This window comes from Podarcis gaigeae (genome assembly GCF_964106915.1).
Source record: "Podarcis gaigeae genome assembly, chromosome: 5".
Taxonomy (NCBI): domain Eukaryota; kingdom Metazoa; phylum Chordata; class Lepidosauria; order Squamata; family Lacertidae; genus Podarcis; species Podarcis gaigeae.
The window spans coordinates 37042130-37068652 of NC_139681.1; the positions used below are offsets into that span (position 1 = coordinate 37042130).

The 26523-nt window shown below is 44.2% G+C and overlaps 1 protein-coding gene and 1 long non-coding RNA gene across 4 annotated transcripts in view; one reads left to right on the top strand and one right to left on the bottom strand.

The window, feature by feature from the left end:
• Positions 1–5014, top strand: part of LOC310845644 — a 78120-nt gene extending 73106 nt beyond the window's left edge. The window contains exon 2 of the long non-coding RNA XR_014564878.1: positions 3141–5014. This is a non-coding gene — a long non-coding RNA (uncharacterized lncRNA). The remainder of the gene's footprint in view (positions 1–3140) is intronic.
• On the bottom strand, positions 4585–25830 carry LOC310845630 (putative lysosomal acid lipase/cholesteryl ester hydrolase). Of its 3 annotated transcripts, none has more exons than XM_083740938.1 (10): positions 25290–25830; positions 18039–18147; positions 16994–17111; positions 14293–14491; positions 12705–12814; positions 11498–11634; positions 10487–10633; positions 8356–8427; positions 8173–8244; positions 4585–7376 (listed from the first exon to the last, which is right to left on the bottom strand). In XM_083740938.1, the coding sequence occupies exons 2-10, from the start codon at positions 18138–18140 to the stop codon at positions 7143–7145; spliced, it is 1191 nt and encodes a 396-aa protein (XP_083597064.1). In that variant the 5' UTR covers positions 18141–18147; positions 25290–25830; the 3' UTR covers positions 4585–7142. The 3 variants fall into 3 exon arrangements, with proteins under 3 accessions (XP_083597064.1, XP_083597063.1, XP_083597062.1); XM_083740937.1 differs by lacking the exon at positions 25290–25830 and adding an exon at positions 21402–21425; XM_083740936.1 differs by lacking the exon at positions 25290–25830 and having other exon boundaries at positions 18039–18182.
• Between the last annotated feature and the right edge of the window lie 693 nt (positions 25831–26523).

Below are 26523 nucleotides of genomic sequence, written 5' to 3' on the forward strand. Positions count from 1 at the left end.
AGCCCTATATTGCGCAAAAAGATTCCTGGGTTTTATGAGAACTCCATAGTCCCTTCCAACTCAACAGTTTTGCAAATCTTATGAAACTCTTTCCTTGGATCTATGCTCTCTTTTCATTTGCCATCGCAATTCATCTGCTGACCTGATGAGTAAAAAGCAAACAGGGCAAATCTCCAGGGCCAGATGGGCTTACCTCCAAGTATTATAAGACACTAAAAGACTTTTTGATACAACCATTGATGGAGGTAAGCAATGAAATTATGGAGGGGAAGAGGGCGCCGGAATCGTGGAAGGAAGCTTTCATCACATTGATACCAAAATTGGAAACTGAAAAGACACAACTTAAGAACTATCGTCCCATCTCCCTTTCATAGGCGCCGACTCCATGGGGCCTGAGGGGGCCCGAGCCCCCTCAAAAAATCGTTTGGGGGGGCGGAGCCCCCCCAATAATTTAAGAAAATTTTTGAGGGGGCTCGGGCCCCCTCAGGCCCCATGGAGTCGGCGCCTATGGATGCAGGTGGGAGAGAGAGGGGGGGCTGGCTTGGGGGGGGACTTTTGCCTTCCTTTCCTCCCCCCACCCCGTTAAACTCCTCCCCTCCATTCTTAGCCAGCTGCTTCTCCGCACACCCCTCTTGTGCTTCTTGTCCCTTCTGTGTTTTTCCTTCCCTCCCCATTTAAAATGTGGTGACAAAGCATAGATCCACATGGATCCTCAGGATTTTTGCATTGGGTCACCCCAAATTCACCATCAGATCACATAGCATGTTCATGGCTACATCTTGCACCAAAAAAATCACGCACCCACTGTTGCCTAGGGTCACAGTGGTGCAAAAACGTGGTTACATAGCACGGATCCACATGGATCCTCAGGATTTTTGCATTGGGTCACCCCAAATTCACCATCAGATCACATAGCATGTCCATGGCTATATCTTGCACCAAAAAAATCATGCACCCACTGTTGCCTAGGGTTACAGTGGTGCAAAAACGTGGTTACAAAGCACGGATCCACATGGATCCTCAGGATTTTTGCATTGGGTCACCCCAAATTCACCATCAGATCACATAGCATGTCCATGGCTACATCTTGCACCAAAAAAATCACGCACCCACTGTTGCCTAGGGTCACAGTGATGCAAAAACGTGGTTACAAAGCACGGATCCACATGGATCCTCAGGATCTTTGCATTGGGTCACCCCAAATTCACCATCAGATCACATAGCATGTCCATGGCTACATCTTGCACCAAAAAAATCACGCACCCACTGTTGCCTAGGGTCACAGTGGTGCAAAAACGTGGTTACAAAGCATGGATCCACATGGATCCTCAGGATTTTTGCATTGGGCTACTCCAAACTCACTGTCAGATATTAAAAATCTTTATAAAATAGAGAATTAAATACATACAGAATGTTAAATTTTCAGTTTCGAAATATTAGTACTAGTTTAGTACTGTATTTCTATATTACTATAGTACTGTATTAGTTATTTTCAAATACTTAAATATTTTTAGGGTGTTACACCCAATTAAAGCCTGTTATTTACATACAGTATTACAGTATTTACATACAGTATTAGGCATACTGTATTAACTTTATTAACTGTATTAAAGCATTAACTTTAAGATATTATATTTATTTAATGAACCCTCAGCCTTATTCAAAGTAAGCTTAAATTAGCTATTTCACTTATTAATCAAAGTGCTATTACTGTGCGACAGCAATATTTTATGTTTTATTCTTTTAATGATAGTTTAGGATTTATTTAAATATCATTTCAGTCTTTTCAGAGCTATATATTCACTGCTCTGTAATAGTCTATAAGCATAATTGTTACTGTAAATTAAATTAGCTTTTTACGAAAATACCGTGCGTGTTTTTGTTTTGTTTCTTTTTTCAAAGCCAAAAAGTGTTTCAGGCTTGTCGAGTTTCCCGGAGTGTGGAGTTATAGAGAGTCGAGTTTTTGGGGTTCTAATGTTGATCATATGACTCTAAAATACTTTTAAAAAACTTTAAAACTCACTAATTTTCATCTAAAATTTAGAAAACTTCCCGGGGCAGGACCCCGGTATGGGCCCCCCCAATATTTTTTATAAGTCGGTGCCCCTGCAGTGCTACCTCGGGTTACATACGCTTCAGGTTACAGACTCCGCTAACCCAGAAATAGTACCTCGGGTTAAGAACTTTGCTTCAGGATGAGAACAGAAATCGTGCTCCCGCGGCGCGGCAGCAGCAGGAGGCCCCATTAGCTAAAGTGGTGCTTCAGGTTAAGAACAGTTTCAGGTTAACTGACCCCAGTCAAGCTAGCTAAGATATACCATCTGTCTGACAATAAATGTTGGAAATGTGGAGAGGCGGAAGGGACATTCTTTCATCTCTGGTGGACCTGCCCGAAAGTGAAGGCCTTCTGGGAAATGATCCATAATGAACTAAAAAAGGTACTGAGATTTACCTTACCTAAGAAACCAGAGGCCTTCCTTCTGGGCATGGTAGACCAGAGAGTGCTTAAGAAGGACAGAACCTTTTTCATGTACGCTACCACAGCAGCAAGGATCCTGATTGCAAAATATTGGAAGACACAAGATTTACCCACGCTGGAGGAATGGCAATCACAGTTGATGGACTATATGGAATTGGCTGAAATGACTGGCAGAATCCGAGACTTGGGAGAAGAAACAATTGAGGAGGACTGGAAAAAGTTTAAGGACTATTTGAAAAAACACTATAAGCTGTATGAATGTTAAAAAAATGCACCTTTCAGGAAACTCTAGCTTCAGCAAATGTAAGTTAATGAAATGAAAATTAAGACACAAGAATTTAGAGGTAAAATAATGAAATAACTTTATTGTGTTTAATATAAAGCATACAAGAATTGGGTTATAGTAAAATTGAAATCAGGGAACATGATAAAATGGAAGATACAATAAGTTTTGAAATAAGTTAACAAATTGCTGATGTTTTATATGACAGAGAACGCAGGGTTTGGAGGATGTGGGGAAGTCCTTTAGATTGGATGGAAAAAGAACATGGAAATTTGTTACTCTTCTATTCTATTTTCTTATAACTATCCTTTATTCTTTTTTCTGTATTTCTTAAAATTAATAAAAATATTTTTTTTTAAAAAAAAAGAACAGTTTCAGGTTAAGAACGGACCTCCGGAACGAATTAAGTGCGTAACCAGAGGTACCACTCTAAGTCCCGTGGCTTTCGATGACCCTTATTCCCCGCTAAGTTTGCATTGGATTGTGTATTACAACGTGCTGCTTTCATGAATGAGATCCTGTCATCATAGAACACCTGCGGCGGAAGATCAGCGCTACTTCCCCATTTGCTACGAGGCGTAGCTCAAGGTATCACTATTAGTACTGTATACTGTATAAAGCCCGTTACAGCTAGGGAGCAGTTTACTTCCAGGATTGCCTTTCCCCATACTGTATATGTCCACTCCGGCAGTTTGATCTATTGAACCAGCCCTGTTGCATTTTACAGGTACCCCATAATACCAGTTCTGCACGTATGGAACCATAGAATTGTACAGTGGAACCCACACAGGAACCCACAACGCATTGGTCTTCTCCCTAAACATACAGATTTATTTTCCCCACCCCAACAAGCAATGTTGCGAAACTGGCTAGATATTTGTATTCTTGCTTTCAAACATTAGGGATAGGTTGGGGCAGCTTCTCTCTTTTTTGATACATGTTACAAAAGCAGTGTCTCCCAGCTAAAAATGTTACGGACCAGTTACAAAGTATCACTGGTAAGTGACCATGCACCATCTTGTGGCAGAAAAGAGCATCAACTTGCTTTAAATTGTAGCTTGCTCCAGAAATGCTTCCAAATTAAAGCAGAAAGGACAGCATTAAGAATTCCCATCTAGGATTTTCTGAACTTCAGACTTTGAATATTCAATCACAATGAAAGCTACTTCTGGGGTACTTCCTCCCTTTTTTCAAATTCACCTGCCTCCCACCCTATGTCTGCTGGTACCACTCCTATTGGATCACTGCTGGGGTGGCTAAGGGAAGGCCTGTGAGTATAACAGGTTTGTGGCCTCAGATAGGAACACCTGTTAACGCCATATAGCATTATTTTAAGTGTTGTGTGTACACTTGTGTGTCTATTGTGGCAGGGCAGTGCCTCTACAATGCGAAGCGGCAATACCACTGAATGGTCACTGATAAACTAGAATTATGAGGTAAATATTATGCATCGGTTCGTGGGGATGGGAGAGAGTAGGGGTCTATTGTTTCAGACAGACAACAGGAAGCAGACTCTGGAGGCACAGTACTACCTATAAGGGTATTCTGTTATCCAAAATCCTTGTTCTGAATTTTCAGGCATTTCTGCCATGATTGAGCATTCTTACGGACTTTCCAGTCAACTATTTTAAATTAAGCTCATAGAAATTCCACCAGGGATCTCTGCTTTCTGTAACACAAGTAATTTCCTTCCACTATCCAATCTTGTTTGGATAAGACAGGGGTCCTTCACATGTACAATTTTTGTGATTAAAAGACTTCATTAGAAAGATCTTTTCAGAGTATAATACTTGCATCTGTGGGAACAACACATGGAGACCACTTTTAGTTTCAGTTATATTTTTATTCAATGCTGTCATTTCCTCCCAAAAAATCTTAGACAAACATGAGACACAGTGCATGGGTTTCCCAGAGTGATTTCTTCAACAAAGTTTAATATTTGCAACTATGCTTCCTTGTTTTTGTTATTAAAATATTAATTTGCACCCAAAGCAGAAAATGACATATAATAGTAAGATTAAAAAGTGGGCATAACTACAAGTATCAGTTTTCATATTTAGGGGAAGTGGTTATAATGTCTTAATATTGCACATAAAATGTAGAACTGATATTTGCTGATTTTACAAAACAACTCAAAGTTAAAATTATTTTTATTTTTTAAAAAAACTTTATTAAAGCATTATGAATAATGTTAACTTGTCAGATCCCCATTTCCATCTGTTAATTACAGTTCAGTGCAAAAGTTAGAAAAATTAAGAGAATCAGAGCATAAAGAATCAGAGCATAGACACAATATAATTGAGCATCTTTGGTAGTCAGTCTATGCACTGCCGTTCATTTCATCTCTGCAGGAAAAAAACACGTCTCCAAGTTGCAAAGTGAACTTTGCTTTATAAAATCCAAACCATTCCTTTTAATCATTCTTTATGGATCTGTGAAGTTGCAAAAGGAGTCATTTTCCATATCAGCTAGTTCTGAATTTAGTTAATAAAAATATTTCGTGCTATCTCAATTCTGAATTCATCTCACAGTTTGAACATATATTTTCACAACACTTCTTTGATATAGAAAAAAGCTCCATAGGGTCTGAAATATCAAGGAGGTAGGTAGTATTGGACGTTTCACTGAGGCTTGGCCTGTGAAACATCAGCCATAGGAAGCTACCTTGCTCTGAGGATGCATTCAGACATGGGGTTTATTGCATTCGTTTTACTGGTTATAATGCTAAGTGCTTCTGTCCCGATCACTAACATTCCTTTTATACTGTAGCACCTGTTGCATTTTAGAACTTGGGCTTTTTGATCAATATGCTGCCATGTTGTGCTAATTTAAATGGTGGTTAAAGAACTATATGCTGGGATAGTGCCCCAAATTTTGTCAATACAAAACTCCAGCGATTTTCCAAATTAAGACAATTGCAAATTATTATTATTATTTCCTGGAGAGAATTAGCATTGGGCATGAGTGCTAAACATCCACTAGATTTCCAGAGGTGGCTGTTGTATTGCGTGAAAGATCACATAAAACACAAAAATGCACAGGTAGGCAAATGCTAGGAAGACATAACTAAGTGACATCTGGATGCAGCCTTAGTCTGAACATTTAGCGCATCTAACTCCATATTACCTACACCAGTTGGCAGCAGCTCTCCAGGGTTTCAGAAAGGGGTCTTTCCAAGGTCTACCCAGAAATGACGGGTTAAACATGGGGTGTAAAGGATGTGCTCCACCACTGAGCAATGTTCCACTGGGGACAGCATTATAATACATGCTCAGAGCTTGTATTCCAATAAAAAAGGACTTGTTGGAGAAAGTTTCTTTTTCTTTCAAAACCCTAATAAAATGCATTTAGGCTCAACCTGGCAGCCTTTAAATAAGTGCTACGTACCTTGCTGCTTTCAAAACACAGGGTCGCTGCCTTGGAACAGCACCCACATATTTTAAACATGAACACTGGAAGGCTAATACTTTCGTATATTTCCACAGCTACAGAAGCAAGCCCTAGATGCAGGCCCTCTTTGAAAGAGTCACATGCATTGTTCTCCCAATGCAACACAGTGTCACACATTTTAAGGCATGCATTTTAATTCCTGAACACATGCCAGTTTATCTTCAAAGAAGTACCAGCTTTAGAACACAGTTTGTGCTTTGATCACAAGGGCACAGCTATAAAGCATTTGTCCCTGAGTAGTTCCAGAGCAATCCAGGGAATGCACTTCAGAATAAGGTGGACTATAAGGTCCAACACTCAAAAAAAAGAGCCCTAGAGGAATCCCATGCTGGGAACACTTAACCACTGCAGTGTGTTGTTTTCTTCTTGTAATGTGCAGAGTCAGCCAAGATCAGCAAATGATGGAAGCTTCCCACAGGCATTATCAGACACACTTGGAAATAGGCCTACAACATGCACCCATGCTCTCTGATCGAAAGTACAGCTCATCTTCCTAACTCTGCTATGCGAAGTGGGATGAGCAAAGATCTCATTTTATAAAGCTTCCTGATGCTAGCAAGGCTTTAGTCAGAACATTTCTCCACCCCACTCTCCATAACAAGTTTGGGCAGATCAGGTTTACTTTCAGATACTTATCACTAACACAAAATTAGCAACAAGGCTTTTCCTTTCCTCAAGACTACCACAAGGAGAAGAACACTTAAGTTGTGTCTCAACATCTCCATTCAAGATGCATGAGAACACTTATGAGCAGTGCAAAAATGTAAATTTCCTGAGGTATTACTAAACTGCATGTAGACAGGTTAATAAGAGAATACGTATTTAAAGAAGGAAGGATTTCTTTCCATGATTAAACAAAAAAAAGCAGCGTGATCATGCTAGTTTCTTGAAGAAATGCTTCAGAATCACAGCTCCTAGGATGATGTGGCCTTATTGATATTTCTGCATCAGTTGAATTATATCTTTGTACATGCGCTGTGGGGCATCGAGGCCCCAGATGAAATCCAGATGTTCCCATTCAGGGATATTATTGTGGTAAACTAAGTTCGGGACCTGAGTCATCAATAGGGCAATGTCCTTTGGGTCAGCAAGCCAGTCATGACCTCCAGTCCAGAGAGCTGTTGGAACAGTCATCTCCTTTACTTTGTAGAAAGGTGGTGTTGACTAAAAGGGATGGGGAAGGAAAACAGTTAGTTAGTTAGTTAGTTAGCTTGTTTGTTTGTTTTATAAAACGGCAAGTTTGTAGTTCAGAATACAACAAAGATTTATGGATAAAAAAACAGCATATGTATACACAGTCTACATTAGGAATAGGGAACCTGTGGCCTTCTAGATATTGCTAGACCACATCTCCTATCACAGGGCGTCCAACTTCCAAGAGAATGTGATCTACTCCCAGTATAAATAAACTGGCAGTGATCTACCCATTGGAGAGGATGAGCAAAGTTGTGGAGCTTTTTGGGAAGGGATAAGTCAAAGTTGTTGAGACTTTTTTAGGGAGAGGGATCAGACTTGTTGAGCTTTTGGGGGGGGGCTATCGGTGGAGATCGCAGGATCGACTAGGATCCACCAGGGACAGCTCACGATCGACCGGTAGATAGACCTGTTGGACAGCCCTGTCCTATTAGTATCACTGGTCATACAGTCGTACCTTGGAAGTTGAATGAAATCCATTCCGGAAGTCCGTTCGACTGCCAAAACATTGGAAAACCAAACTGCGGCTTCTGTAGGCAATCAGAAGCCCCGTCGGACATTCAGGTTCCAAAAGAACGTTCACAAACCGCAACAATCACTTCCGGATTTGCGGCAATCGGGAGCCAAAATGTTCGAGTTTCAGAGTGTTCGGGATCCAAGGTACGACTGTACTGGCTAGGGCTGATGGGAGTTAGGAGTCCATTGCATTGCAGGTTTCTATTATGTAAGCAACATGTGTGCGCGCAAATAAGTGAGAAATTCTTACCTGGTTGTAGTGAGCCATGTTTGCTTTCTTGCTACCCCAGTCAAAGGCTTTGAGCTGCCCAGACTTCACAGCCTAAAAAAAGAGGCATGTTGCATTTGTAATGTTTGCATATACCTTCACATATTATTTATTTATTTATATGCAGGAAGCTTCTTTAAACAGAATTAAGGGTATAGGTCCTACCTGAGCCCAGTGCAGCATGTTCTGAACAGATGTCCCAGCTGGACAGTGTGTAGAATATACATCTACTCTAGTCTGTAACAAACAGCAACATTATCAAGTGAAACCATCACAAAGTGCCACAGCCACTTAATTTCTTTTGTTCCATTTGGTGTATTTGAACAAATGTACTGCATCAGAGATAATGCAGTTCTGTGTTCATTTGCAGCAAAATAGTAACTAGCTACAGCTCTTTACAGAGATCAACTTGGCACTCTAAACAAGCTGCAAATCTCAATACAGTGGTACCTTGGGTTAAGTACTTAATTCATTCCGGAGGTCCGTTCTTAACCTGAAGCACCACTTTAGCTAATGGGGCCTCCTGCTGCCGCCGTGCTGCCGGAGCCCGATTTCTGTTCTGATCCTGAAGCAAAGTTCTTAACCTGAAGCACTATTTCTCGGTTAGCGGAGTCTGTAACCTGAAGCGTATGTAACCCGAGGTACCACTGTATTGTGTTACCAGTGACATTACCTTAGGGCAAGGTATTTCAGTTTTAACTGAATGTCCCACTACATTAGTTTTAACTAATGTCCCACAACATGAATGCATTTTACATATTACATAGCAAAATTATTTCAGTGCAATCCTATGAGTGTGTTGCGAGAATTATGTTTTACTGTGTTCAGCAAAGCTTTGCTTCCCAGGTATGTTAAAGCCCTGATAATTCACCCAATGATCCAGCACAACTTCCCTAGGGCCAATGCAGATATGACAATAAACAACTGTGGGTGTGTCATGGGATTGCATACTCTCACCTCTCTAGCACATGAACTAATCCTACCCTTGTTTCACGTTGTATCCGATAGCTACCAATCATGGTTAAGGGGCATTCTAGGATTCTAATTGGGAAAAGCTAAAATAGAATTCAGGAGCACTCTTGTCCATGTTCATACTGAGTCAAGGTGGCAAGGAAAGAGTGCCTAATGCGATCTACAATACATTCTTAAATAGTTCCCTGTGCACCAGCCCTGATTGGTATTCAGGGTGTGGCATAACAACTACAAACCTTCACTTCACATCATGGTTCACATTGTAATTCTAATGCTGTAGTGTGCCACAGATCAATGCATATTTTTACGTGCATTTGTACAAGCTGGAACATAACAATTGTGTTATGTTCCAGCTTGTACAAATGCATAAAAAAAATTTGACATGATCGTATGACTACATGAGTGTATTTTGTTCACATTGTTTATCATTGTAACCCTAGGAAAAGAAGAAATCTGGTAGAAAAGAAAGGAAATAATAACTACATCCAGAAGATCACCTAATAATCCACACCAACATTTTTTTCCCCTTTCCATTTTTACAAAGTGGGCAGTCACGACTCAGTTCTATGCCAGAGTCACTGTTGTTATTTTTATTATTATTATTATTTGTATCCCGCCCTTCATCTGCAGATCTCAGAGCAGTTCAATATGTAAAATCACAATATACATTCCCATAACAGGAAGAGAAACATATGGAACTATGAGTTATATCCAAGCAATCATGTGTTTTCCAATATGCCAAAGCAACATGAGCAGACACTTGTAAGATTCAAGCAAATTTTGCCCAAGGTAAAGTAAGATATACCGTATTTTTCACCCTATAGGACACACTTTTTCCCCTCCAAAAATGAAGGGGAAATGTGTGTACGTCCTATGGGGCGAATGCAGGCTTTCGCTGAAGCCTGGAGAGCGAGAGGGGTCGGTGCGAACCAACCCCTCTCGCTCTCCAGGCTTCAGGAAGCTATCTGCAAGCCTTGGGAACCCGTGGGAGTTCCCGCCAGGCTCCCAAGGCTTGCGGACAGCAGCCTGCAGCTCGAAACCCGGGGAGCGCAGCTTCGGGCAGATATCCGCAAGCCTGTTCTGGGGGCTGGGGTCGGGGGAAGCTCGGGCTTCCCCCGCCCCAGCCCCGCGCCTGGGGGGGATAATTTTTTTTCTTTATTTCCCCCCCAAAAAAAAAACTAGGTGCACCCTATGGGCCGGTGCACCCTATAGGGTGAAAAATACAATAGATGGCATAAGCTGTAATCATTTTAGAAAAGTTCACACACATCCAAATTATTTAGATCATTGTCTGTACCTTTTATTAGGTAGTCAGAAAACTTACCATATTTAAGTTTTTCTCATTAAACCCACATAGTAGGAAGAAAACATTGCCACAAAGATAATCAAATATGGAATGGTCACATAAGTGAGTAGCAAGCCAGCTCATAACTTTGTTCTGAGGGAGAAACTGCTTAGTTCCAAACACTGCCTGCCAAAACAAAAAAAAATTAGTATATAGGTCACTAGGTGAAGTCAATCGTCTGTTTTCCTGCGGATGCTTCTAATCATATCAAGCAGAAACAAAGCATGACAAAAAGTATTATGAGAATCATCTACTCAGTCACTTAGGATAGAAAACCCACTCAAATCCCACACCCAGGATCCTGTACTATATCCTCAACACAGAGATTGTCATTACAGCCCACTGAAGGAAACAGTATAAAGTAGCTACAGCAACACCCTGATGCCAAGTGGCAGCAGCAACTAGCTTGAGCCACTTAGGTGCTGAAGAGCGTTACAAGCAGTCTCGGGTCAACTGATGTGTTTACTTTTGAAACGAGCCACTCATTCAGGCTTTTGTTAAAAGGTATGTTCCTTCTTTTCTTCAAGTATGTACAGAGCCAACGAAAAAGCACACTCCCAAGTACTTAGTTACATCCAGCAACAATTATGGCCTGTGGTTCAAGCAAGTATTTGGTCCAAAATACTTTGGATGCGGGTGGCACTGTGGGTTAAACCACAGAGCCTAGGGCTTGCCGATCGGAAGGTCAGCAGTTCGAATCCCCGCAACGGAGTGAGCTCCTGTTGCTCGGTCCCAGCTCCTGCCCACCTTGCAGTTTGAAAGCACGTAGTGCAAGTAAATAAATAAGTACCACTTCAGCGGGAAGGTAAACGGCATTTCCATGCGTTGCTCTGGTTCACCAGAAGTGGCTTAGTCATGCTGGCCACATGACCCGGCCACATGTACGCCGGCTCCCTTGGCCAGTAAAGCGAGATGAGCGCCGCAACCCCAGAGTCATCCGCAACTGGACCTAACAGTCAGGAGTCCCTTTACCTTTACTTTTTTACATACCTTGAACATCAATTCAGGAAACACTCCAATCTTGGCTAACGGGCTGGTTGAAAACTTTACGGTGGCTACTGGCGCCAGTCCAAAGAACATCTTTACCTTCTTTGCTAGCTGTGGCATGGTTGAAAATGCAATGAACGCTGGGTAGTGGGATGGAAAAGGAGAGAAGAGAAATGAATATAGCTAGCTGGGCATTCTCAAACAAAACCCAAGATCAAAATTTTAAGCTCAGATTTCTCATAACACAAAAGCAATGAAGTATTTTATGGCCTGTGTGGAACCATTTGCAATCAGAACCTTCAAGTCAAAAGGAAGTTGTTTGCATTAAGAAATCTGAACCCTTCTTTTATTTATAAATAAACTCAAAGTGGCTTATGAAATTACTATCGCGGCAAACAATTCTAATACAACCAGCATTGGCAAAATTTAAAAGTACATGAAATCAGAGTGAAAACCTGGCATAATAGAAAGGCCTTAGCAGCACACATGAAGTTTAAAACAGAGGGACTCAAGCGCACCCCTCTATGGATCTATGGATGGAGTTTTTTAACCTGGGCATTGAAACAGAAAATACCCTTTCTTGCTTTTGACCAACTTAAAACGTTTACGGTTGCATATATATCCTCAACAGTGTAGTAACTGTAAATTCACTTGATCAATATACTTAAGAATCAACAAAACATGAAGTGACAGTCAGTGGTGAGGTTAAGATATGACTGTGTTGGTTATTCAATTGCAGGTTCTATTCAACATAGCACTGAGGCAAATATTCTATTACAGCAAGGACTTTTCCTTGTGCAACAGAATGTTCTCTCCTTGTGTGCCCCCTGAAACTGTCACTGGGTTCACCCAACTCTCCAGATCAAATTTAAAGCAGATGGTACAGGGAAAGAAGGAGTAAATCTCCTTTTACTACTACTATTGCCCTGTGACTTTTCTGACTGAGAATGTGTGTTCGGCCAACACACTCCCTTCTTGCCTTCTCTCATGGGCCTTAATGCAATACTTCCTGGGTTTGTTAGACTGCAGCTTCCTGTTACAACTGAGTAATGGTTGTTTTTATTTCCAATGTGTGTCCAGTGACACCATGTGTAGTCGTGGTACCATGAACAAGCTTCCTCCTAAAAGTAATTTGGAATAGCAGCTGTACAAAGAAATAGCTGTAGCTATTAGAATTGTCAATGTGCACTTAAGAAACCTGAAAACCTACCCATCGTGGTGCCCTGGGAATGGCCAATGTAAAATATTTGCTCCTGTCCGGTTTTGTTCAGGATAAAATCTATTGAAGCGGGAATGTCATATCTAGCCATTTCATCAAAACTGCAAAGGAAAGGAAAAAAAACAGCCTATGTTTAACAGACTTGCATATGCAGTGGGACCCACATTTTGTTAATCTCAAACGCAATGTTCTCAGCACAATGCAGTCGAAAAAACAGGCTTGGATTTGGCAGATCAAAGTTCACCACAGACCCATCAAGTCCCCAATTCTCTGAACATTTGTGAAGCAGAGTCTTTTTTTAAATCAAACCATTACTCGTCCTCCTTAGATATCTCCATCGGCGCTGTTCAGAAATGGTCAGTGCCACATTATGAGCAATTCATTGCACATGAAAAAAAGGCCACTACCTAGTTTACAGCAACCACGTGGCTACCAAAATGTGACAGTTTTGACAGGCAAGCTGTCTCTAGATGTCAGATAGCAGCACCTGGAAAATCAAACAAGGCAAACCAAACTTCCACCAAAGTTCTTATAAATCATCAGGGCGGTTTACAAACGCAACACCGACAGACTGGAAGAGGAAGACAAATCCTGCTGGAAAAGGGAGATGAAAAAGCCATGTTTCTCCCATTGTGATGAATACTGGAAACAATGGGAGAAACAACTTTTTAAAATGTCAGTTTGGGAGGAACAGAATTTATGAAGTGGGCAACGAAGGGCTCTGCTTCCTCTCCCACCCATGTCTGACGATGTTCTCCCACATCAAATCTAATTCCACCCAAAGTCTATTAACACCACTAAGGACGCTTTTCACCACCATCATTATATACTGAATGTCTTACCTGCGCTTCACCCTGAGGTATCAGGGTGGGCTGCAACAATTTTAAAATGCAGTATTAAGAAGAGTTAAAAGACATTACAATAAAATAAAAGAGGGTGGGTCCTAAATTATACACCTCTGGTGTCAAGGGCCAGAGGAAAGAGATGACTCTTCAGCACATAACAAAAGATACATCAAGTGCACCTTTGGAGGGAACTCCAAAACTTAGGGGCTGCCACACAGAATGCCCTCTTCCAGGTGGTCACTTTCTGAAGCTCTGAGGGTGACAGAACTACCAAGAGGTTCCATTCTCCCATAGAGGGTTTGTAGGCATGGGCACCAGGATAAATTTTCAGCAGGGTTCAAAACACTGAAATGGGAGCAGGCTAGTTTCTCATTTTTTAAAAAACGAATAATTGCACCTGTACAATTTGCCACATACCACAGATTTTATAAATGCTAGAAAGTTAACTCTTTTAAAAAATTTAAGAAAAGGTAGGAATCAGGAAGTTGTAGTTCATCTTCCCTTGCTGCAGATGCTAGTGTCTATAGATATTTTGGTCCTAAGTCGTTTAGAACTTTAAACACTAATGTGAGCACCTCGAATTGGGCCCCAAAATGAATTGCCAACCAGTTTCATCCTTTGATGCTGGGGTTATCCCAATTGTGCATTTCAACCAAACACAATTCCCCATATGTGCAATATGTGCAAAACCAGGAACCAGCGACATGCAAGTAAGTTTAAACATTTCACCCTACCTGAACATCCAGAATTCATCTTGGTCTGCTGTATAGTGTATGTGTTTTCTGGACCAAGTGTTACCTCTGCTGTTTCCCAGCCAAACATCATACCCAGCATCAGCCAGCATAAAGCCCAGGCTGTTGTAGTCCAGATTTGTCACCCAGTTACTGCCATCAGCAAGCAAGCCGTGCTGCAGAAACACTGAAGGCTTGGGACCTGAAAGTGAAATGTTTTAAGCAAAGTTTCAGTGGCTGCTTCCAACAAGACTGAGATCCATCAAAAATTTTAATGCCAGTCATGTGATCATTCCATGCCTGCTATAAACATGGGGCAAAGAGAATGCATAGCCAGCAATTCCACAAGTGGCGTCTTTTAGTCTGGAATGAATAGGGGGGACAGTCAACCAAGTTTTGCTCACCGAAATTAATGATCATGACTAGATCAACAACAGGTCTACTCTGAGTAAAACCTGGTGGCATACCACCCAATCACTTCTGAATGCAATGTGGAAAGCAGAGCAAACACATTTTTTTAATATCCAACCTTTGCTCAATTCAATACAGCTCTTATTTTATCTGGAGGTATGAGAAATCAAAACACCAGACTTAAGTGTCCTTTGGGAAAACGTCCTTTTCATCCATCACTTTGATACCTTGTACTAAAATTCTCTGTACCTGCACCTTTATGACAAACAGATCCTCAGCCCCACTTAACAGTTTTAACACTGCAAGAACCATCAGACCGCGTATTTGATACAAACAGCCACAAGATAAACTGAAACGGAGGGAAACCAGCTACTTACCCCTCGATACTTGCTGCCTCTTGATTAGAACAGACCAACTGTGTAGGTCAAAGTTGTCGTGGTTGTTAAACATCGCTAGGGTATCCATTAAGCTAAACAAATTATTTGTTCAGCTCCCCCCCCCACATCAAACCTTATAATGGAAGAGGGGCGGAAAATGAGACATTGAAGCTACAGCTTGGTACTGGAAGCAGGAGGCTCAGACAATCTGCCCTTTCTTCACGATGCCACCTGTGCCTCGACTACCAAAAATCATCACTTGTTAGACTATCCTTTACTTGGGCTTCACAAATGCAACAGCCTCAGATTGCCCTTGCCCCATACCTTGGAGCGAAGTCCTTTTACTCAAGGAAAAAGCTGCAGACAAGAGAGACAAAGGCGTTGGGACACTGAGCGGGATGTGCTACCATCTCCACCCTTTTTGAAAGAAGAGGTAGTAGTGAGTCTCTGTGAATGGCTGAAGCAAGTGCATCTGTGACAACTGCAAAAAGACTCTTTTGCAACTAAAGAGATCCACCCCCCGCCACCCCCAAAAAGATCACATGCACTTCCTTGTCACTTGTGTCAAGGTGGTGCGCAGCTCATAGCTACGTCAGGACTGAAAACAGCTGATGTCAACATGGACTATGAACTAGTTATTCTAGCTTCCCTTTCTGCCTGCCACCACACTTCCCCACTTCTTTTAATAGCTCAGGAAAGGATTAAAATATCCTTGACTTCATCTATTAGTATGGCCTATTTTTTTTGAAATCTTAAAAGAAAAAAAAGAACAAGAACATGTTGGGCAATTGTGCGCACTTCCTCTCACATTGCTGAGCAACTGGTGAGACCACAAAATACAAGAGGACACCTTGGCTGGCAACCATCACTTTTATAGGAAAAGGGAGACCACCATGTTATTTTGCTACATTGGATAGCAAGAAAAAAGAAAGAAAGCAAAACAGATAATAATAAAAAGAATAGCAGGATGCCCAGTCATTATCAACATAAAGTATCTATCCTACATCTCCAAGAATGGAGAAGAGAGCCAACAAACTTTCACCACTTGGGAAGAGACCTGCCAGCACCCTATGGGCAAATCAAGGAATGAGAACTGGGGGTGGCAGACGGGCAAGAGCTTGCGCCTGGCCTATGTCCTCACTCACTTAGCAAGGCTTCCTGTGCTCCTTTGAACCAAAACCCTCTCATATCCAACTTCTGAGGGTGGGTGGAGTAGCTTTAGCTCAGTCCTGCTCAGTCGAGTACAATGTTTCCGCATCTAATGCCTTTGGAAAAAGAAGCAGGGAATGTTCACTTCCCCACATGAAGAGAGAAAGTGCTGTGCTCTCCCATGCCCTTGCGGCATATGTAATGAAGCCATACAAGCAAAACTGGCCCCAGTGGAGGCAGAATGGTGCCATGTTTTGGATGAACTCCAAGTGTGGTAATATTCATCTGAATGTCTTGCAAATTCTCTGTGGCCCAGATTATGCTACTGCCTTTGTGGGAGGGGAGAACCCTGAAGATGAAAAAGACTCTGAAAATACACTGTAATCTTTTTTTAAAAAAAGTAAAAAGCTAAATACTAACACCTACCAGCCTTCCCTTCTATCCTCATGCCCCAATTCTTAGATGGTAAAAGGGTTGTGGGGGAAGGGGACAGATTCATTTTGTAGGAGTGAGCTCAATAGCAAGGTGTGTATAGCTGCTTTTTAACTGTTAGTTTTGCTGAACAAAGAATCTGTTACTGATAGATCTATAAGAACCCTACATTATCAAACAAATTATCTGTTTTTGCACTGGTGAAACCTGATGTAAGCCAAATTTCTCCAAAGCAAGAAGCCTTCATTTCTTTATCTGTATCTATATCTCTGCAAAGTATGGGGCATTTGCATTTACGTGTACACACAATATATTACCTCTAAACACACACTCACTCTTGTTCCACTGATTTATTTTCCCATGAGGGATTCTGTTAATACTCAGGATATACCCATCATCTGTCACCACTTCATATTCCTCGCTGGGATATCCTCTGAAGGAAATAATTTCGCTCTGGGAGGGAAAGGAAAGAATGGGTAGCATTCAGTTGGGAACGTTAGCAAATGGCTGTAAAAAGGCCTAGACAATTCTTTTCCACAGAAGACAGTCAGTACCTGGAGTGTGCAAAAGGTGCAAAGTCAGAAAAGGGAGGAGGACTGTCCCACACACCAGTTTATTTGTCAGTTCCAAAGAAGTCTAATAAGTTATTGCTGTGGACAACTCAGCAGTCGGTTTGGTGACCGCCTTTAATGCAAAACTGAACTTCAGCTTTCTAGAGCTATCCGATTAGGTACTTGAGCAACAGACTCATTGAGCCAGCCTCCAGTTTTCCCAAGAATAATTATCAAGGGAAAGTTTGACACCTAACAAAATGTTTAGCACAAGGTTTTTCAGTGTCGTGCCCTCATATGCACACTCAGAGACCTTCTCGTAAATTTGCAGGATTCCACTCTCTCTCCACACCAGAGAGAGAGACAGAGAGAGAAGGGGGGGAGGCTTGAAAGAAGCTTGCTGTTGTAGCAAATAGAAGGCATGTTTCAACAATAAGTCCAACCATCCCTGTGTTAGTGGGTCACGAGAGTGTTGAGCAATACTTGCCAGACAGAAACATTTTGGAATGTGGGCATATAGTTCTGCTATCCACCAAGTCTGTCGCTGCCACTTTATATCTTTTATGGGATTGGTGTTTTTTGTTTGTTTGTTTGTTTGTTTGTTTGTTTGTTTTGCTTTAATGGCTGTAAGTCACCCTGAGCAATGTAACTGTATCAGAAGGGAAGGTTATGTTCCTAAAAAATAATAATGGTAAGTGAATATTTTCATGCTTCATGTAATCCCAACTTTCAGTAAAAATGCAACTTCAGGAATATCAAGGGTAGAACCAATTGCCACTGATGCCTTTAACTATAATAGATACAACACAGAAGGATAAAAAGGGCTTACAATATTCATAGTAGCTTCAGGGTCGACATTTCGTCTTCTCACAAAGTTTTCTGAAGTTGCAAGTCCTTGGATCAAACTCGCCATGACTATGAGGAGCCACATCCTTGATCTGCATGAAAACAAATTCATCTTTCAGTACACATATGTAAGACTACTTTTCCGCAAACCAAAATTAATACTTTTACAGTGAAATCCACAAAGAGAACAGTTAAGGATGTGCGCACATGTTTCACTGAAAGAAACGGTACATAAAGCAGCTTTTGAAGAGTAAGACTAATCATTTTTATGAATGAACAGTGCTTTCCTAGAGGGAAAACACCTCTGTAACAGAGATACCGTATTTTTCGCCCCATAGGACGCACCGGCCCATAGGACGCACCAGGTTTTTTGGGGGGGAAATAAAGAGAAAAAAAATTATTTCCCCCCCCAGGCGCTTGTGGGGCCGGCAGCGGGGAGAAGCGCTCTTCTCCCCGCAGCCCGCCTGCAGATCAGGCCCGGGGACAGAGGAAGGACGCGCTGCGCCTCCCAGCTGTCCCCGGAGCTTGCGGGGCAGGCAGCGGGGAGAGGCGCTCTTCTCCCCGTCGCCCGCCTGCAGATCAGGTCCGGGGACAGAGGGAGGACGCGCTGCGCCTCCCAGCTGTCCCCGGAGCTTGCGGGGCAGGCAGCGGGGAGAGGCGCTCTTCTCCCCGCCGCCCGCCTGCAGATCAGGTCGGGGGAGAGAGGAAGGACGCGCTGCGCCTCCCAGCTGTCCCCGGAGCTTGCGGGGCAGGCAGCGGGGAGAGGCGCTCTTCTCCCCGTCGCCCGCCTGCAGATCAGGTCCGGGGACAGAGGGAGGACGCGCTGCGCCTCCCAGCTGTCCCCGGAGCTTGCGGGGCAGGCAGCGGGGAGAAGCGCTCTTCTCCCCGCTGCCCGCCTGCAGATCAGGTCGGGGGAGAGAGGAAGGACGCGCTGCGCCTCCCAGCTGTCCCCGGAGCTTGCGGGGCAGGCAGCGGGGAGAGGCGCTCTTCTCCCCGTCGCCCGCCTGCAGATCAGGTCCGGGGACAGAGGGAGGACGCGCTGTGCCTCCCAGCTGTCCCCGGAGCTTGCGGGGCAGGCAGCGGGGAGAAGCGCTCTTCTCCCCGTCGCCCGCCTGCAGATCAGGTCCGGGGACAGAGGGAGGACGCGCTGCGCCTCCCAGCTGTCCCCGGAGCTTGCGGGGCAGGCAGCGGGGAGAAGCGCTCTTCTCCCCGCCGCCCGCCTGCAGATCAGGTCCGGGGACAGAGGGAGGATGCGCTGCGCCTCCCAGCTGTCCCCGGAGCTTGCTGTCCCCCCCCCCCCAGGTACGCTGCGCTAAGCCCAAAGCTTGGGGCGTGCGGAGCTCAGCGCGCCCCAAGCTTCTGGGTGCTGGCAAGGTCTCCGCTAGCCCTGGGAGAGCCACGCCGCTCTCCCAAGGCTAGCGGAGCGCTGCGCTAATCCCGAAGCTTGGGGTGTGCGGAGCTCAGCGCACCCCAAGCTTCTGGGTGCTGGCAAGGTCTCCGCTAGCCCTGGGAGAGCCGCGCGGCTCTCCCACGGCTAGTGGAGCGCTGCGCTAATCCCGAAGCTTGGGGCGTGCGGAGCTCAGCGCACCCCAAGCTTCTGGGTGCCGGCAAGGTCTCCACTAGCCTTGGGAGAGCTGGGTCTCCCACGGCTAGTGGATAGCTTCCTGAAGCCTGGAGAGCGAGAGGGGTCGGTGCGCACCGACACCCCTCGCTCTCCAGGCTTCAGGGAAAGCCTGCATTCGCCCCATAGGACGCACACACATTTCCCCTTCATTTTTGGAGGGGAAAACGTGCGTCTTATAGGGCGAAAAATACGGTAATTGGTTTTGGCCTTGCTCAAGATCCAGCATAATTCCATGCACATATACCCAGAAGGCAGTACCATGTGATTTACTTCCAAGAACTGGGTCCAGGTTTGCAGCCTTGGCTTAACAAAATTTTACATGTGGTGTGCTGTCTCAGTGTAATGGTTAAGGGTACAAGTCATGAATTAACAAATATCTTGTCCAAATCTCATCTTATCGGGTGGTTTCACACGGATTGTTACTCTTTTAAGATAATACTGGCCAACTGTATTTGGGTTTTGAAAAAGGACACTTTGAATATTCCTGTTTGGTTCGCATGCCAAATGGATCATTTGAATTGCAACAGCTATTGAAAAGGCTGAATCAACTTGACATGTGCAACCAGAAAGAGGAGCAGTCACTATTCAATCATTTGGTGTGGCGGATCTGCTTTTGAAATTTTCCAGTGACCTGTGGAGGCCACCAGTTCTCCACATGATAGTAATCTTGTGTCAGCTTAACACACTTTGTCTTAAATCAAAAGACCATCCCTTGCTCCCTTTCATATCAGCCATGCCCACACATAATGCTGTGCCAGAAACCCGGACATAATAAACCAGTGTGTGTGCACTCACATATAGGACCATCTCCCTGTTGTTTTGCTGTGCCCTCTAAAAAAGCAACAAAGCATGCCAAGAGCCAGCATTTAACAAGAGATTTCCATTATGTGCAAGCCTGGAAACTATAGATAATGACTTCAAAACAAGCCAGAATATGAAGCCATTATCACCTATAGCCAAACCTCTTCTGGCATATATCAGAATATGTATATGTATATGGCATTTCTACACGGGCATTATATAAACTCATTATTTTAAAAGCCATTTCCTTGATAATTTGAATCATCAACAAGGATGAATTTCAAAAGTTGCAAATACTGAATTTAAAAATAATAGTAATCTTGTTGCAGTTATCATTCTCTGTCCAAGGGGAGAGTCTTATCTTTCAGATAAAAGACAGGGAGACATGCCCCACCCCAATATGACATGCAAAACATTATTGAGTTTGGCCTTTGATCTGTGACTATGGCTGTCCTTGTTCTGCAGTTTCCCAACATGCTTTTTAACAGCACATGACTGAGAGAAGATAAAGTTCATTGCAATCACGCTTTCCTGTAACTGCTCTATGATCAGCTAAACAAAGCCTGTTTTAGCTAAAAGGCCAAGGGGAAAGATAACATAAAAGTCAAGGCACCCAGAGAGTCAATGGTATATTAACATTAATCACATTAAACTGCAAACATTTCTTTCCTTTTTTTCTAACCCTGCCTTCAGCAGCAGCACAGAGAGCGTAAAGCATATGAGAACTTCCCCCTTCACTTTACACCCATGCCAAGAAATCTTCACCTTCTGATCAAAGATGCACACACAAGGCCAGTAGATCAGGTAACCTTCTTTATCAAAGATTTTTTTAAAAAAAGTTTTAGTCAGCTTTTGAGCGGAATTGTCTCTTGTGAAAGGCTTTCAGCTTTCAAGGCCTTGAAGAAGCAAATGAGGAGTTACCTGTAGACGTTGCAAACCCAAGGGCCACCCAACACAGAGCAGGTTTCAGCAATCCAGCCTCAAGCTTACAAATGTTACTGATGCATGGATTACACTGGTCAAGCTATCCCCATCCTACAGCCAGGCCAGGGAGTTATACTGGTTGTCAGCCTCCTATTCTTCAGTCTCAGTCTTATAGAACTCAGCAAAGAGGAGTATTGGGAGGGGTGGGGTAAGAGTTGTCTCCGCCTGTCATTGGCCATTGTCATTCACCTCCCTGCCTTCCACCCTACTGGTTCCAAGGGGCATTAGCCACCACTGATAATTGATTCATTTTATTTCTTGCATAAAATGTATACACCGCTTGATTGTGTAAAAAAAAAAAACCTCAAAGCCGTTTACAAAAAAGATAAACCAACACTGGTTTAAATGTATCACTGAAAAAGGAAAACATCCCCTATTTCTGTCTCTTCCTTCCCATTTTCTTTTCCCATCAGTGGGTGGATCCTTATTTAATCAAATGGCACAAAAGACATGGCAATATTCCAGGTCTGTAGAAGTGCAAAAAGTATTGGGGGGGGGGGGAGAGATGCTACAGAGAAAAATGGAACAATTTGTTGAGTCGGGGGGGAGGGAGGCTGGAATGGCTATCTGGAACACTGGACAGGAGCACTCCTTGCAACAACATGTTGTTGCTCATCTCTCTTTCAGAGAACAGAAACATGGAAGCAGCAGGTATTAAGAAACACACAACTGTTCCAAAAGAAGAAGTTAAAGAAGAAGTGTTACTTGCTAGTGGTGCTAACGTTGCCATGAAAGATTTATTTCCCCTTTCACAGACAGCATCTAACAAGCAGAAGTCTCCTGAGTAGTAGGAAAATACGTATTTTCCCACAACCTTAACTACCTTAGCAATGCTCACAGAGGAAACCACTTTGAAAGAGAAATCCCAAAAGAACCTGGAGAGGCTTAAAAACCAGTAACAAAAACATGACAAATTGACACAGGAAACAAACACAAGGTTGGGGAGTACACATGCCTGTACATGCTAAAGTTATCAGCTAACCAGAGAATAACCAGTCTGGCCTGCCCTTGTGCCTTTTAACTGTGAAAGTTTAACAACTGCTTTGATCTGTAGAAGGTGAGCATCAGCACTGGCTAATGTCTGCAGATGAAGCTGCTCTTATACATGAAGGACCTGGTTAACAAGTTGTCAATTCCAGCATAGCACTTTCTCTCTCTCTCTCTCTCTCTCTCTCTCTCTCTCTCTCTCTCTCTCATTGCCCTGGAATAACCGTCATATTCACAGTCACTAAAATGGGTTAGGATCTCCACTACATTCTGCACAGCTGCAGGGATTACACTGGGAAGTCAGAGGAGCAGTGTTTGAAACTCCCATTGCTCTAGGCGAATTTTGCAACAGGGAATTTCATTAATGTGAGCAGTTTGTGAGCTCTGGGCGCAATACTGCCACTGCTGGAAGGAAAGAAGGACCTTTTTCTGCCTCCCCACTTCCAGTCACTCTCTTTAGCCAGGAGAAGGGGCCTTCTTAAGAATATTAAGGTGGTGTGCAGGGGAAGAACTAGACCGTGTGAAAAATGAACGTAAGATTTTAGCTGCAGTTCATTCATTTTTAGGTTTGTATTCTTGTTGTAAAAAAGTGTGCCTAGACACTCCATTGTGGCATCCATAACCTAAGTTTCAGGTGCCATTTAGCTCCTAGCTTTCCTATTTCAGTTTCTAACACTGCAGAGAAGAGAGGTACTGTGTGTTGCTCTACCCAATTTTCTACAGCACTCAGAGTTGGGACCATGAAGTATTCTCTGATTACAAAATTAGAGCTTCTTTCCTTTCTCCCAAGCTGTATATCCCATATATAATGGAAACCTGTCAAGCTACCTTTTACGAAATCAGATCATTGGTCAATCCAGCTTATTACTGCACACACCAGGGGTAGCCAATTTGGTGACCTCCAGATGTTGTTGGACAACAACTCCCATCATTCCTGACCATCGGTCATGTTGGCTGGGGCAAATGGGAACTGTAGTCCTACATTATCTGGAGGACACTACATTGGCTAACCCTAGTCTATACTGACTAGTGGCTCTCCAGCATTTCAGACAGGGCTTTCCCCACAGTGGTCCTACCTGCGGATGCCCAGGACTGAGTATAAGATTTTTGCATGCAAAGCTTGTGCTCTACCACTGAGCTATGGTCTTCAGCTGATGGATCAGGGCTGTTAGGAGTGCTGCAATGTTAGCACCATTTTCTTACGCGTTTGTTTAGACCTTTAAAAAAAGGAATTACCAGTAGTACAACAACAGTTTTCAGAGTTGTTCAGCAGAGGCAATTTCATCAGGCACAGGTGTCTCTTATCACTGCAAACCAGAGAAAAACCCCACTTCTGCACAACTCTCAAAACTTGAAAAAGATCTGCTGCATCTGATGAAGTGGCTTCTAGTCCACAGAACCGGGGTGGCCAACATGGTGCCCTCCAGAAGTTGTTGGAACTACAACTCCCATCATGCTGGACCACTGGTCATGCTGGCTAGGTCTGATGGGAGTAGTACTCCTTATGACGTCTGGAGAGCATCGTATCTGCTACCCTTGCCACAGAAGCTTCTGCCACAAAAATCTGTGGAAGCTTTCTGAACTGCCACAAGACTCTTAATTTCTACTGCTGTCCCTTTTTAGCTGGCCATCTAGACAGAAAGAAGAGAAAACTGGGCATAAATTTAAACGGATTTCAGGTTGCAGATTAGAATGAACAAGTGCCCTGTGCTGTATATCAGTACCCCTATTTCACACCCAAAATATGCAGCTAGAAGATTGGGGGAAAGCTAATCTTTTTAAAGCACCATCTCACCACTTAAAACTGCAAGAGCTAAAGGGTCCTAACCTAAAGTGCAACCCATTCCTTGTTCCAAGGAACTCGAGTAACAGACTGAAAGGTTTCATAGGAGGGAGAAGCCAAATGGGAGCAGCAAAATTAAGTTCCTACCACCCCAAGTAAAACAACCACTATGTTACATCCATCTCCATGCCAGTAATTCATTTGTGATTCATTTCAGCCCGTTATGCAGCATATAAGGAACAAAAAGACACACATTTGAGGGCAAGGCAGGGGGGAGAAGAGGAAGACCTGTAGTGTTAAAGAAGCTAGTTCACTCCACCAGCATGGGAGAATTGTAGAGTTGGAAGGGACCCTGAGGATCATCTAGTCCAACCCCCTGCAATGCAGAAGCACCAATGGGGGGCGGGGGTGCTGTGAAGCCTGCCATTGCCACTTTCCCTCTTTCTAGGTGTTGCCTTATTTGCTGTTGCCCTTCTGGCCCATATCGCCATTCCCCACCCCGTACCCTCCAGTATTTTCATCAGGATGTCCTCCTATTGCATCCCCTCCGACCTTTCTCCGATGAAAACAGGGGCTTCCTAAGGAAAAGCCGGACATTCTGGGGTCCAATCAGAAACGGGGACGGCTTCTGTCATCCCGGGACTGTTCCTGGGCAAGAGGGACACTTGGAGGGCCTGCCAACCCGCCGTCCCGAAAGCTTTAGCTGGCAACTATCCCCCCAACCCGAGCAAGGGTCCAGAAACAGGCGTCCCTTCGTGCAGGACACGGGCGCCCTTCAGAACCGCACAGGAGGCTCCTCTCGCCTCCACGACGAGCCGGGGCGTCCCTGCGCGAGTCGCCAGGCTCCAGGCCACTTTCCGTTCCCATCCAGGTCTTGGCGCACCACCTTTGCTTATAGCCCCAGGGAAGGGATTCCTCCGTTCCTGCGGACTTCAATGGCCGCGGAGCACCAAACACAAGAGGCGCCCTGTCGACTCCCCCACCCGGCCTCCCTTCAGGCGATGCCCCAGCATCTCTCCTCGCCCCTCGCGCGCTTGGGAAGCGAAGCCACTCACCGGAAAGCCGAGGGACGAAGGAGTTGCAATCCAGGCTTCTTCCCCTCAGCGGCAAAAGGGGGCGCGCGGCACAGCCAACCCCAAGCCTCGCTTGTCCCTCTCAGGCCACGCGCGCCGTCCAATCAGAGCGCGCGGAGAGGGAGAGAATGCCCACCCACGTCTCTTCCTCCTCCCACCCAGCCGAGGCCTGGGCGCCGGTGGTCGGGGGCTGGCAGAGGCAGCGGGCGAGGCTGAGGGAGCGCGGGCTGGAGTCGGTAATGGCGCCGCCGAGAGTCAAGGGCAACCCGCCTCTGCGCCTTTATGGGCTTCCTCTTCTTCTGGCGTCCGCGCGGAGGAGCTGGTGCTCCTCCCGTGGTGGTGACTCATGCGGGCATGAGCACATTTACGAGGAGGCGAGTCCCTTTGAACTCCCCGGGAGCTCCCCGGGAGACCATCCAGGCTAATATTGCCAGCTCTGGCCGGCAGCGGCTCATCCGGGCATCAGAGAAGGGAAGCTTCCTAGCCAGCCCTGCCTAGAGATGCCAAGGACCGAAGCCGAGACCTTCTGCAGGTAGAGCAGAGATGTTCTGCCACTGAGCTACTTCTCAAGTGTCCAGGAGTGGCTGTAGTATGCGGGATAACCAGTGCTTTTTTTTCTTAAAAAAAGAAAATGTTTAGGGGTACAGTGGTACCTCTGGTTACATACTTAATTCATTCATTCCGGAGGTCCGTACTTAACCTGAAACTGTTCTTAACCTGAAGCACCACTTTAGCTAATGGGACCTCCTGCTGCAGCCGCCCAATTTCTGTTCTCATCCTGAAGCAAAGTTCTTAACCCGAGGTACTATTTCTGGGTTAGCGGAGTCTGTAACCTGAAGCGTATGTAACCTGAGGTACCACTGTACTCTCATTTTGACTCAAGAAAATCACCACTTTATAGTTCAAATCGGGGGAAATAAATACAGTAAACGAACAAAGGTACAAAGAACATGCATTACCTCATATTACACAGCTGACAGCTCACGGTATTGGCATGAGGTTGTGTGCACTAACATCTTCGCGATTCCTCTGCTTGCTGTTGGTGTCGGTCGCCAGATGTCGTCCTTTCAAAAACCATGAATTTACACACACTGAAGGCTTAAACAAACACAACGGAGGGCCTACCAATTTTATAAATATTAAGTTGGCTACAGTGTTTAAATGCAATGAAGCTCTTGTTGGAGTCAGTATTAAATTCATCAGTCAGATTCACAAA

Coding starts and splice junctions, on each gene's coding strand:
- LOC310845630 (XM_083740936.1), bottom strand. CDS start 18,167: ATGAATTTGTTTTCATGCAGATCAAGGATGTGGCTCCTCATAGTCATG. Junction 12,815..14,292: donor GATGAATTCTGGATGTTCAG/GTAGGGTGAAAT, acceptor TTTCCTTTGCAG/TTTTGATGAAATGGCTAGAT. Junction 10,634..11,497: donor TTCCTGAATTGATGTTCAAG/GTATGTAAAAAA, acceptor TTGTTTTGGCAG/GCAGTGTTTGGAACTAAGCA.